This window comes from Lissotriton vulgaris, chromosome 8, assembly GCF_964263255.1.
Source record: "Lissotriton vulgaris chromosome 8, aLisVul1.2, whole genome shotgun sequence".
NCBI classification, from domain to species: domain Eukaryota; kingdom Metazoa; phylum Chordata; class Amphibia; order Caudata; family Salamandridae; genus Lissotriton; species Lissotriton vulgaris.
Genome location: NC_141696.1, coordinates 426,017,099 through 426,031,595, shown reverse-complemented (window position 1 = coordinate 426,031,595; position 14,497 = coordinate 426,017,099). Strand labels below are relative to the sequence as shown.

At 47.6% G+C, this 14,497-nt stretch overlaps 1 protein-coding gene across 1 annotated transcript in view; it reads right to left on the bottom strand.

The window, feature by feature from the left end:
* TUBGCP5 (tubulin gamma complex component 5) overlaps window positions 1-14,183 on the bottom strand; it is a 523,861-nt gene extending 509,678 nt beyond the window's left edge. The window contains exon 1 of the mRNA XM_086934193.1: window positions 13,940-14,183. Within this exon, the coding sequence (XP_086790319.1) occupies window positions 13,940-14,079 (140 nt within the window). The 5' untranslated portion in view covers window positions 14,080-14,183. The remainder of the gene's footprint in view (window positions 1-13,939) is intronic.
* Window positions 14,184-14,497: the final 314 nt, after the last annotated feature.

The following is a 14,497-nucleotide window of genomic DNA, read 5'->3' as shown; positions in this document are numbered from 1 at the left end:
GAAGAACCTATGCAAGTTGGGGCATTTAGAGATCCCTTGTCAGAAGAGGAAAAGCAGCACAGGAAAAGGGCTATGTTGTTACTATATTATGGTGGTGCTAGACATACGACTCAAGGTTATGCTAAATTGCCTTAGAAGAATGCAAGAAGAATCCAATGATGTCCGCGAAAGAAAGCATGAGGGCACTGGCTTTCTTATATTGGATCATCTATGATTAATAGTGATACTCATTTACTCAGATCCCAGGAGAAATAATTTTTTTATTGTATGAGACGATATCCTGTTATACCTGTTTGGGCCGACCGCCGAGTTTCTCCACGCCTTTCAACAATATGGGGCCCATTCTGCGTATACAATAAACTGGGACAAATCAGTTCTCTACCCCCTTGGAAGATATACTAGCCTGACTGGCATTCCTGGGGGCATTCCTGGGGCCTCAGTGTGCATAGAGAGGGATTTAAGTACTTAGGGATTTAATCCACATTCAATAATGAGAAGTGCATAGAGCATAATGTCAACACAGTATTGACTGACTTTCATGTAGACACAAAATCGCTGGAAGAAACTTCCCCATGCACTAATGGGAAGAGCAGCAATGTTCAATATAACTCTGCCTAAATTCGTATATGCCCTGCAAAATGAATATTGTAGAATACCAGATCATATATTTCTCAAAATTGATAGGGCACTTCGAAAATTTATGTGGAATGACAAGCACCCAAGAATAGCTTTTCGGGCGGGAAATTCATATAACAGGGGAATTGCCCTTCAAGGTATCAAAGCTTATTATTGGGCATTCCATTTAATGGCAATAATGATTGGGGACATGTAGAGGGTAATCACCCTACCTACGCCATGGAAAAACACAATTCCGAACACACTCATACCTCCACTATCTCTATAGGGGAAAAAGAACGAGAGGCTTATAATGAACTACCTATGTGACAATTGAAGCGCGGCATAAGGCCACCATTTATATCGAATTGAACCGGAAGATCACCGAGAAACTCTGCTATGGGTGGGACAAAATCTTAAAGAAATAGGGAAACTGAAGGGGTACACGGCCTGGGAACATATTGGTATCTCTAGGGTGGGGGGATTTGCTTGAAGAGGGAGCCTTGATACCTTTCTCGTCCCAACAAATGGAATTCTAAATCCATGACAGCCAATGTTATAAATTCCTACAGCTATCCCATGCCTGGAAAGCAGAGAATATTCCAACTGATCTCCCAAAATATGCTCCTCTCGAAGGTAGACTCTTAATGGGTGAAATACAAAACCATCAACAATAACATAACTGACAACCTGCTAAATTTCAGAACTACAGAAATAGAGAACCTGCACTTGAAGCAGCGTTAATGCTCCCTCGAGAAGTCGCAATTAAATCTAGGCTGCATTTCATACAGTTCAAAATCCTCCAAAGGACTTATTATGATAGTGCCCGCCTCCAAAGAATGGGCAGAGCAGCTTCTGCAGAGTGTCTTCGTTGCATGGGGAGTTGGGGGGGGGGGGGCTTCATTTACACACTATGGACGTGCCCAGTTGTTCATTTATTCTGGCAAAAGATAATTCAGGAACTCAGCACAATACTAGAGACACCTATACCAGAACTAAATACAAGCTTTTGGGTTTCCCCAATGATTGAAATCTCCCAGGTATGAAATTAATATTATGCAACTTGGGTTTGGCAGTGACTAAAAGGGAACAGGCTAAGTATTGTGGAGCCATGGACATAGCCACCATATGGTAGCAGTGAAAGTGACAAATAAAATTAGGGGGTGTCCACATAGGTTTTGTACGGTATGAGAAAGCTGGAATGGCGCCCAAACGTGAAGGGCGGTCTCCGCCTTATACTGCAAACTATAAATGATCCACTCGTGCGCGGCTGTCTTGAACATTTCTATGAGCCATTCCTCATGTGTGGGTAAAAGAGGGGCACGCCAGTGCCTGAGGTTTACAGTCATCTTAACAGATTGATCAATGTTTTACCTTTAAAGTTAGAGACAAACTGGCGCACCACAACGGTCCCCTCCACTACAGGTTGGCTTCATTGGGTGTGGTGTGTATGCAGGCATTACAAGTTAACAGCACTTCGTATGGAGAAACACAAAGTCAGGATTTAAAAGGTGATTGTGCCCTACAGAACACAATGGCTGGGTTGCCTGCACTAATAAGTCTTTATTACTACCCAGAAAGAACCCTTTTAAAACAAGCATTGCTAAAGCAATGCTGTAGTCGAGACCTAAATATATACTGTGTCCCTCTGTAATGTAACTTGTGCTCATGCAAAGCACTCCGATACTTTGGAGTCGAGTTCGCACAATAAAAAACTAAAAAAAAAGTCCATATCTCCTCAAACTACGTATTCGCCGAGAACACGTGATAAAGTGGTACTGGTACCCCACAAAGAATCACGGTGGACAATTAGGTAGCCAGAGGGAACAAGCATTTACAATGCAATGGTTTTGCCTTTGTTAAAGTTAGAGCTATTGGCATTGCTCTTGACATTTTTATTTATGTTTTTTTTTTAAAACATAAATAAATGGCATTGTCATTTACAATGCCAATAGCTTAATCGCTCGCAAATGCATGACCTCTTGCATTTTACACCCACACAGAGCCACACACGCAAAGCCACCCACACACACATAGAGTCACCCTCTGAATCCTGCACTCTGAATCCTGCACTCTGAATCCTGCACTCTCAAATCTGCACTCTCAAATCTGCACTCTCAAATCTGCACTCTCAAATCTGCACTCTCAAATCTGCACTCTACACTCTCAATCTGCACTCTACACTCTCAATCTGCACTCTCAATCTGCACTCTCAATCTGCACTCTCAATCTGCACTCTCAATCTGCACTCTCAATCATGCTCATCAGAAAAGTATTTTTCTTCTTATTTTTATGTAAAACCATCTGAAGTATTAGTGAGTGGGGGGGTTCATATTTTTCTCCGGTAGATTATTTCTTAGGGAGCGTGATTGTGGTTCAAGCCAATTTTAATTTGATAAATGAGCCATAGCAAGAGCAGTAAATTACCATTTAGGGGACCCAATGTTTTTACTTTCATGGGCCGTGAATGGAGAGTAATTGAAAGTTAACCGGTTGGTCAAATATTCCTTTTAATAAACGCACGAGCAGCCGGTTCAGGGCTGTCTTCTCTGTCTAAATGGGCGACAGTGTCTTGTTTGCATATGCCTCTGGCTATAAATCATCATTGTGCGGCCATAATTAGATATTCTACACGTTTAATGCAAGGAACATACGCCCATTCAGTGTGTCAAACATCAGAGCCTGCCACATGCTCCGAGGCCCCTGCGACTGTGGAGGGACGAGAGAGCAAGTGCGGTCTCTCCCAAGAACTTGTGCCCTGCACCCAGCATGGCACAATCGGGGCCATTCACCGATTGGTCACAGTTTATTAGCAGCCTATAAACTTCTCCTCTGCTCCCGGGGACTTGTTAGGGGTCTGTCACCTGCGACTGCCAGAACATCAGCTCCCCCCCTCGCCCCCCCGCCCCTTTCACGGCCTCCTTTGTGATTTGTTCACAGCGCGTGACTTTGCTGGCAGATCACACACAACCCGAGTTAAGCGCATAACAATGTGTCTCGCGGTCCAATCGGAAGTGGTTGGCATTTAATGTGGTTTTTTTTTGCCTGGTAGAAAGAATCATGATGAGGAAGCAAGACAAGGAAGACCTGTTTTTCGGACATCCCAGTATTCAGCCAGTGGAAAGTTGGGATGCTCTCCGGAGCTTGTGTCGCACTGGCCATGATCCAAAGATGAGGCAGGGGCGTGTGCTTCACTACTCTTCGTCATTGTTCTGCTATCTCCATCGTGAAGTGCGTGTGCATTAACACGACGAGCGACGGCACGCTTACCTCAGTCAGGCTGTCTCAGAGTATGAAGGGTGTGGGCGGGCGGGAAACAGGGCTCTTTCATCGCGGCCTAATCAATAAAGCATTTCCCTCCTTCTCCCTGTGCGGCATTGTTAAAATCTCCAGAGGCATGTTTTCCCCACCAAGGGCTATCAAATTATTAATAATGTTTTTTGTTTGCCTTTTCACGAAGAGCGGGAGGGGGGTCGGGAACGGCCACACACGAGGTAAACGGAGGAGGGGGGGGCGGAAAGGCACGAAGAGCGGGAGGGGGGTCGGGAACGGCCACAAACTGACAGCGGGAGGGTGAGGGGCGGGAACAGACACACACACACGGACAAAGCAACAAACTAAAAAACAAAGCACTCACCTGGACATCTTCCGGCAGATCTCTTGCTTCCTGCTCTCCACTCCTCCTCCTGATGACGTGGTGGAGGCTCGGCCGGCTGGGCCAATCCCAGCGCGGCCCTGGCTGGAGGCGGACGGCTGCTTCCTTCAGCTGGCCGGCCGGCCTGAGGAGAGGGAGGGGGACGGGCTGCCACGGAGCGGAAGGGAGGGGCTATCGAGCGTCTTTTGTGCAATGTCCCGAGCAGGAAGGCAGAGGCAGGTGCCGGCAATGCCGGACCAGATTCGGGGGCGTTCCCGGCTTTCGCCTGACGTCGCGTGACGTCGGCAAAAGCCAAAGAATCTCGGGAACGCCCCCGTGTCTGGTCCGGCATTGACGGACAGGCCCCTCGTCCAATGGCTAGGCTCCATTTATGGAGCCAGCCAATGAATGACGAGGGCCGACCCAAACCCACACACAGTACTCATTAGGTTTTTGCCTGCGCAAAAAAGATGCGCAGAGCGCATCTTTTTCGCGAGGGAAAACCTAAAAAAGTGGAGTCAAGTGCCCTCTGCGCATGTCTGCTTTATCACAACCGATAAAGAACAGATCGTGTTTTGTCACAGAGCCCAATTGCTTTAAGAAACAGGGTCATGTGGTATCTGTCTGAAGTCTGCCCAGGATAACATGGTGCGCGCCCCTGCATGTTCAGGGGTTTGATGCCCAAGAGGATGTGGCTTAATGGTCAGAGCAGCCGAGTTTGAAGCTGGGGAACCAGGTACAAGCCTGTAATTCACTGCAAATCTCTCCGTGCCTTAAAAATACTAGTCACTACATGAGAACCATTTATAAAAAGCATTGGAAAAGCCATTAGAGCTGGCTTTAATGTTACAAGGATGTAAACACAATACTTTGTAAAAGCTCTTTACAGTTGTTTACAGCTGTTTATCACATTAAAGCCAGCTCTATTGACTTTCTCAATGCTGGTAAAAATAGTAGCAAAAAATATTGCTTGTAGAAGATAAATAATTTATCATTACAGAGTGGTGATTTACAGTACTTTTGAGAAGTAAAACATGCCCTCGTGCAATTCAATAACAGTACTCCCAGAACTGCCAACTAGGTGCCACCATATGTCACACAATATCATAACACATAGCTGATGTCCAGTAAGGGGTGTGAAATCACAACAGGACAGTGCTAGCATCAGCGAGCTTTTTTTGGGGGGGGGGGGCGAGGGGAGCTGGGAGGTTTGTGGCGAGAGGAGGCAGAAGTACTTCTTGTAGACTGCACTAATAAGCATGCATTACTTAAGGTCCAGCACGAAGCTTAAACATTTACTTATGATTGTAAATTGAAAAACGTACTCCCCACTCACTTCTTTATGGCTTTTCTTAACGCCGTAATTGATTTTATTTAAATGCAACAGTTGTTTATTTCTCCGAAATTGTTTTTTGTGATGTTAGAATGCCGGGGTACCTCGATCGGTGGGAAAATTTTGAAGGGGTGATATTAGGTGCCTATTTAGGATGCTATGGGTTTCAAGGCGCAAACCTGCATCGTAGGGTAATTTTAAGGTTTTGGACTCAGCAAGCTCTCGGCATTGCGTGGTGGGGGCGGGGAGCAGCATTGGGTAGCTGGGGAGCGGCTTAGACACTTCAGTGAGGCAGCACTGCTCAGCAAAACAAGCTCTGGCAATGCGCGGAGGGGACGGGGAGCGGCTTCCTTTGAAGTCTGAAGCTGAGTAGCAGACAAATGGTGTGGGATGTGGCTGGCGATGTGCACGCGCCTGGCTCACATGAACTGTACGCGATCCGCAGTTTGGGTAGACTTTTCGAAAGCCTTACTATAATCTCGCCCACCATCCCTTCGGGGTGGCTTAGGCGAGACCTAAAAAACCTAAAATAACGGGGGGCGTGGCCAAGATGGCGGGGTGAGCGGACGCTTCCTCCTGCAGCTCCTCCAGCCCGACTAGGCTCGAGCCCTTTTCTTGCGCTTCTCTCCCCCCACTGATGCTCAGCGTGTGAGAGGAGTGTGGCGGAGCACCTGGCGAGCACGTTGGTGTCCCTTTGGCCAAGATCGCCTCGGCGAAAGCACCTCGGAAGACCGTCTGAAGACCGAGGGACGACGGAGCGCCCGAGAGGCGGAGCGATTTGGTGTGCCTCTCGAGCCCACGCTCGCCCCGGAAGCAGGGGGCCTTGGTATCCCGGACCTCCGTAAATACTTCCAGGCGGCGCAGCTGCGATATCTAGTGGAATGGAGCAGGTGGGAGTCCGACAAGCACTGGCTCTTTCAAGATCAGGCAGTGGCGGGCCGTACCTTACAGGAGGTTCCGTTCTTGCGCCGCGTGCACCGCCCCCGCAACCTTTACGCTTCCTTTGTTACACAAGTCCCTCTGAGGGTGTGGGATGCGGTCTGTGAGGTGCGGGCCTAACCACCTTCCCGTCGCCGTTCACGCCTATAGCAGGCAATCCAGACTTCTCCCCGGGGATGGAGCTGGGGGCTTTTTCCCATTGGACGACCGCGGGCTGCAGAGTGCTCTTCCAGCTCTACGGACCGGAAGGCGTACTTCCTTTTCAGCAGCTCCGACAGGAATTTGGCCTGACGGAGCTGGATAGACTGCGCTATATGCAGGTTCAACACTGGGCTCTCCAGCCCCAGGTGCGGGACTCCGCTGCTCGACCAATCACGCCGTATGAGCAGTGGCTGGTGACCCGGACCTCCGATGCCAAATTGATCACTGATCTGTACAAGCATCTGCAGCCCCCGCCGTTTCACTATTACAACCCAGGAAGGGAGCGATGGCACAGGGAATTAGGTAGGACACTTAGCCACAAGGAATGGGACAAGATTGCATACCGGGCACGGCACTCTGCGTACCATACTGGCCTAACGGAGACCTTCACTAAGGTGTCTACTTACTGGTACTATACCCCAGAGAGATTGTATGAGATGCATAAACACACTGATAAGGGGTGCTGGCGGGGTTGTGGGCAGGTGGGTACCCTTTCGCACATTCTCTGGGACTGCCCCGTGCTGGCTGCCTATTGGAAGGAAGTTTTGGATGAGGTGGACAAGCACTTTGAGATTGAGCTGCCGCGCCTTCCCGCGTATGTCCTGCTGGGCCTTCCCAATGACCTAATGTACCCATTGAAATCCCGTAGGGGTAGGCAGATAGCAATTGCGCTGGGATCTGCGGTCCAGAATATCCTTATTCACTGGCGCACCGCCACTGTCCCCTCTGTTACGGGCTGGTTGCATAGGCTCTGGCACGTGTTAGGGATGGAGAAACTGTCGCTTACAGTGGCGGGGGAGAGAGACCAATTTGAGGAGCTGTGGCACCCCTTCCTTGCGCTGCTGTCCACCGAATTTAGGGAGCTCACCTGCCCGAGATACCTTCGACTCCTTAGGCTGACGCCGCCGGTGGTCCCGGCGGAATAGAATGAGTGGGGACGGGTTCCTGGGGGGGGGGGGGGGGGGGGGGGTGCGTTTCTGTTCAAGTCAAAGTCAAGTCAAGTCAAAGAATTTATATAGCGCACTACATACCCAGAGGGTTTCAAGGCGCTTAGGAAGGGGGGAGGATTACTTGTCAAATATCCACGTTTTAAGTTGCTTTCTGAATGCTAGGTGGTTCTGGGTAAGGCGAAGGTAAGCGGGGAGTGAGTTCCATGTTTTAGCAGCCAGGTATGAAAAGGATCTGCCTCCCATGGTGGACTTGTTGATGCGAGGTACAGTGGCGAGGGCTTGGCTGGATGAACGTAGTTGGCGGGAGGGGGTGTAGAAGGACAGTCGTGAGTTGAGGCATTCTGGACCGATGTCGTAGAGTGATTTGTGTGCGTGGGTAAGCAGTCGGAAAGTGATCCTCTTATTGACGGGTAGCCAGTGGAGGTCTTTAAGGTGACCAGAGATGTGTTCGTTGCGTGGGATGTCTAATATGAGTCTGGCTGAGGCGTTTTGGATTCGTTGGAGTTTCTTCTGGAGTTTTGCGGTAGTACCTGCGTAGAGGGTGTTTCCGTAGTCCAGTCGGCTCGTGACCAGAGCGTGGGTGACTGTTTTCCTTGTGTCGGAGGGGATCCAGCGAAATGTTTTTCTGAGCATGCGAAGAATGTTGAAGCAGGAAGAGGATACGGCGCTGACTTGTCTGTTCATTGAGAGTGAAGAATCCAGGATGACGCCTAGGTTCCGTGCGTGGTCTGTCGGGATGGGTGCTTTTCCGAGGGCTTCCGGCCACCAGGAGTCGTCCCATGCAGATGGGGATGTACCTAGGATGAGGACTTCTGTTTTGTCTGAGTTCAGTTTCAGACTGCTTTGTTTCATCCATTCGGCGACTTCTTTCATTCCTTCATGTAGGTTAGTTTTGGCGGTGCTGGGGTCATTGGTGAGAGAGAGGATCAGTTGAGTGTCATCCGCGTAAGAGATGATGTTGAGGTTGTGTTGGCGTGCGATGGCCGCGAGGGGGCTCATGTATACGTTGAAGAGGGTGGGACTGAGTGAGGATCCTTGTGGTACGCCGCAGATGACTTCAGAGGCCTCGGACGTGAATGGTGGAAGACGGACTCTCTGGGTTCTTCCGGTGAGGAACGAGGTGATCCATTCAAGTGTTGGGGCAGATGATACTAGTAAGGGGCCATTGGACGGGGAAGTTGGGGGGAGTTTGGGGAATGTTTCTCTTTTCTTTGGGGGGGGTGGACTAGGGGGTTGGGTTGTGCTTTGATGGGTTGCTAATGGCTTTCACTGCTTAGATTGAGGTGTTGGATATGCACACAGGGGATGTACGGGTTGCATTTTACTTTCCATTTTTCGTTGCTTTTCCCTTGGACTAACGAACTGCTTTTCGCCAACACTCCTGAGTTGCGCCTCTTTTCTTTTATTGTACTGTATGTAACCCTGACCTCCTACTCCCCTTCCCTATGTTCTTTTATCCTAATAAAATGCTTTAAACCTAAAAACCTAAAATAACAAAAAAATTTAAAAAACCCCATAAGGTTCTAAAAGTATGCTTCGCAGTCTGCATACAGCTCCTTAATATCAGTTCAGGACCACGAGAAGGCCGGAATAGGTGCCTTCGGCGGGTGCTCAGTCTTGACGAATGTGTGACTACAGACGGGCGCCCCTTCTGGGTCCTGCTATAAGCTACTAGCAACACGTAGCCTGTGTTTTTTACCCGTGGGTCCGTGAGTATACAGACACCACCCATCCCACAACACACCTTAGCGGGTGTGTTTTCCATTAGTAAGGATCCCCAGAGATAATTTTAACTCTCACCACTTCCTTCACATATCGCACGACCCAAGCTCCGCTATAATCGGCCACCCGGTTGGGACCCCAATGATGAAGCATGCCACCAACTAGGTTGGTTGGTGAGGGGTCTTTTAACAAACCAAAGGGTTTCCTGGCACTCACATACAAGTGAGCTGTCCTCTTACAGTGGGTTTGTCCACGTTGGTTGTTTATTAATTACATTAATGACCACTTATTAAGCACTCAAATTGTTTATTCTTTAATGTAATTGCTTTTTTAACCCTATTCATCCTATTGTAAGGTGTCAGAGAACTTTACATGTCACAAACATTTAAAAGAGGCAACAAGGAGGAGCTACGCTGGCAAACAAGATGGCTGCTTAGGCTCCCGGCTCCGCCGACCTCCGTATCCCGCAACAAGGTCCTGATTTTACGCCCAGCCCCTGTGTGAATGAACTGCTCCTCACTCCGATGGTGAAATCCGGAAACTTTTATCGGCTGGTTTGACGTAGTTACATCGAGTTGAAGAATGTGGCCTACTCCAGCGGTGAAGCCGGGGCCTCGAGTATCTGCAAAGCCAGGCTGCAGTGCAATAACATCGGCTGAGAGACACAGGCAGGGTCCGGTCAATCGTAGTGGAAGCTTCTTTTACGCCCGAATTTGGAAGCGATTGTTTTCTTTGCTCAGCATTGATGGAGGAGTGACTTTGCTTGCTGCTGACTGTGGGTGGGGGTCCCTGTCCCGCGGACCCGGTGTTGGTCACCGCTGGGGTTCGGTGAATCGGGGCCCCGGCCTGCGGCGTTAAGTCAGGTGAACGCGGCTGCTGATAACGACGGGTCACCCTCCACATTTGCCCTTTCGTGATCCTGTATGTCCCCCCTGGTGATGCCAGATTCACCCAGGGAGGTGATTGTGATTGGTATCAGGCGTGAGACTATGAATCGAACGGTGCCTGAGCCATCGCCGAGGTCAATATTGTCAGAAATGTGGGCGTTTCACTCACAAGTGGATGTTTTATTGAACAAATTGGATGCAATCCTATCTGAGATGCTGCTCGTGGTACCCGACCCTGCCCCACTGTTGGACAGCAATCTGCAGCCATTCAAGCCGCGGCCATTTTGACTCCGTGCGAGGACTCCGTGGGGAAGCGAGTACTGAAACCATCGGATGGTGCCCTGGAAGACGGTGTTCCCGAGGTCGTGAGTGTACCACCGAACCTTCCATCACTATTGACTTTGGAGGCACCAAAAGGCGTTCCCCCCCACCGGAGACCTGTGTTGTAGACGCTTCTTTCATCTTGGGGTCGTCTTCTCCCTTCTTGGAGATTTTATGACTCCGGGACAAGATACATCGGGACTGTCCATCTAGGAGAAGGAGACTTTCTGCGTCTGAAGTTCTCGTGGACTTACTATCTTCGAGTGGTAACGGATTGACTCTAGGTGACTTCCTTCTCCTCTATGACTCCTTTGTGTGCTTTTGGGTCTCGCTGGGGGGGGGGGGGGGGGGGTTGTGTGCTGGTTCGGAAGGGTCAAGGTTAAGATCAATGAGATCGGGACGGTTTGTGGTGGCTATTATGGATGTTCGATCTGCAATTGTTTGATTTAAGAGGCTGTGCGGTGTATCACGGTGCCCTGTAATTTCTTTTATAAGGGTCGTTCTACATAGGTCTTTTCGCGACAGTGGGTGTCTGTTTCTGGCAGGGGGAATAAAGGGGCTGGGAGCACATACTGATATGCCCTCCTCCATTCTTTTTCCTACTTTTAGGGTTTTAGTTACTTGGGGCAACAGGCATGCTGCTAGTGGGGTTAGGCTGTAGCCATCTGCAGGGTGCAGGGTGGGGGGTTGGAGGGGTTTTTTATTTTGCCTTTATTATTTTCTATGGCCTTTTTCTTCCTTCCCTTTCTTTAGGATCAGTATAGTTCACAAATTATTCTGATTTTTACTGTGTTCTGGAGTTTAGTGCTCATGCTTCTTACGTCATCCGGATTTCCGGGTGGGCAGGCCCTGAGAACTGGTGCTCAGGAAAACGTATATTGTATTGTTGTCTACTCCGATTCATATGCTTTGGCGCCAGAGTTCCAATTATAACTGTTCCTAGGTGCATATCCAGTCTCTTGGCCTGTCCCCCGTATTCTTTTGTTTGATTGTATGGCACTTGATCCGTTTATTTAGATAATATAAAATAAAATCTCTATCTCATCCTGTGACTTATTTACGCGTTCTAATACAAGTTCTATCCTGAATCGCTGCCGAACCTCAGGGTTGTCGGCTGATGAGCTGTGTCGTACCGTGATATAATGTGTCCTAATTATGTTTAGCGGCCGGCCCCTGCGGTTGTAGGCCCTTGCTTGTATTTCTGAATACTGCAATAAAGGTTTTTCAAAAAAAAAAAAAAGAGGCAACAAATCATACAATTGTTTAAGTCCATATGCAGGAAATGCTACATAAGTCTATGAAGGTAACAAGGTTTAAGAGTCACATATAATCTATACTGGCAGGCATTACAAGTTTACAGCACTTCGTCTGGAGAAAACACAGAGTCAGGATTTAAAAGGTGATTGGGCCCAACAGAACACAATGGCTGGGTTGCCTGCACTAATAAGTCTATATTACTACCCAGAGAGAACCCTTTTTTAAAAACTTAGTATAACGAAAAATTGAGACAACCCAATAAGGTCCTAAACTTGTGCTTCGCAGTCTGCATACAGCTCCTTAATATCAGTTTATAACTCAGTATGCTATATTATATTATAAGGGTTGTAACATATGAACGACAGTTATCACAGGGATGTCAGCGGCAAAAGCTGTAACCCACTGAGCTATCTCTATAAAATACTAATCAGATACTGTCATGCTACTTCTTGTGGTTTGCAGCAGATTCATTAACCCTCCATGTTATTTTATCATGAGTCAAACCTGTGACTAGACAGCACATCGAGCTCTCTAGCAAGTGCACCAGTCACCAAAGTGATCTCACCATCGCTAACCTTTGAAATTGACGGCTACACTAAAATATTTGCAGAACGCTTTTCAACACAAGATATTTTTAAAAGTATCCGGATTTTGACAAATTAACAAAATCCAGAACAGATTTATTGTCAATGTGGCTTTAACTTTCTACTGGACACAGATTTGGCGTCACTGGCGGAACTATCATGGCATGCCTTGAATGCCTGCATATTGGGACTGTATCGCAGACCCAAAGCCGCAAAAGTGGAACCGCGATTGGTAAACCTGGCATCAATACTGGCTAAACGCCTTTTGACCAGGCGGTGGCAATCCGCAACTGGGCGCACAGTAACCCACTGGAGGGAGGAAGTAGAGAGGTGGAGTCTGGCAGAAAGTAAATCTTTAAGCAGAGAGAAGTCTGGGGAAAAATCCAATAGCATTGGAGTGGGACGCTTTATTAGGACTTTTTAAAGCTCAGGACATTACTGATACCTAATTTCTGTACCTGGTGGAGAGCACCAGACCACAATTACACACCTGGGCAGCTCCAGCACTGTTGTGCAGCTTTGAAACCCCGATGGGGAGCCCTTAAGAACGCATCAAAGTATGTATTGTACAATCAAACTATGATTTGTTTACCGCAACGTTTCAGATCCTTAGGGATGCTACAGTAAGCATCTATATCTATAAGGTACAATGAAAGAGAATGTATAGGGGAGATGTCTAGTTAAGTGGGAGTGTGGGGAATATTTTACAGGTTTAGAATAGAATTGTATGTACATTTTGGTAGACAAATGTTACCGCCGCGTTCACAGTGCTGTGTCTTCTTTATTCACTTACCATTCCTATTTCCAAGAATGTAACTTGAACCATCTGTTATTATTCATAATGATACTTGGATTAGGTTAACCTCAGGATTTCTCACAATGCGAAATACATGGATCACACTGTTGGCATTTAACCAAACCTTAAAGTTGGCTATAAAAAAAAATCCAATGTTTCATACTTTATAGACTGCACTACACCTTTTACAGGGAAAACAGTAGAATCTCAAAGTCCAAAACTTATATATCCCCAAAAAATATTATTTTGACATTAAAAAAAACTTTAAGAGACTTATCTGCCAGAATACATTGTAGCCTGTCTGTAAGCCATTATTAAAAACAAAGAAAAGTCAATTGTCCTATCTAAAAAAATGTAGTGCACTCTAGAAGAGCACAGCTGTTTAATACGTCTCGCAATTGTAATACTCAGTTTCACAAAACACTGAAATGTCACATATAAAAACACTGCAAACATGAAATCGTTATACATTAGCACACTGAAATCTCTACCTAAAAACACTTGCGAACTATGTAGCACTCGAAATCTGCAATTGTTCATGCTATAGACACCTGCACGTCCTAAGGATGATCAGCACAGACAGCTGTAAACCGAGCAGGGCTACTTCTAAAATTACACCGATGCCTGCTATCAGCACGCACTTTCCGAATGACTACAATTCCGCGCTTCCGTTGACAGCTGACAGATATACACAACAGACCTGAAGTGCGACCAGGCGAACTGTAAGGCGCGTTTGTAGTTCTCGTCGTTCGAGGATTCTTCACCGAGCCCGCACACTTTCTCCACGAGTGCCCGTACGTTTTGATCCTGCTCCTTCTCGTAGTCGGTCCAGTGCGCCATGGCTAAGGGAGCTCTAGTCACCCAACGCCTTTACCAAGGTAACGAGTGTGCCGGTAACCAGCTGCATCCCGCCATCATCCTGAGCATGGACAGACACGCCCCCTAAGAAAAAAACCACGCCCATCCGACAGCTACAGCGACTGCCCGGAAGACTCATGGTGGAAATAGAAGAAGGACCAGGAAACAAGCGGGAGATAAGAGCCTAAAACGTTTAGTAAAGAATCTGTTGTGGACTATTTTAGAGGCCATTTTGCACAGTTTTAATTGATTTTCAAGCTAAAAGTCTATTTCTGCTCCTGCATGGGTTGTCATTTTGCTAATACAATGCAAAACATTTGCCTTTAAGCAGTGTTCGCCCAAAATAATCCAGACCCACAGAATGAGACAAACATCACTGGTAGCATAAAAGGCCACTTTA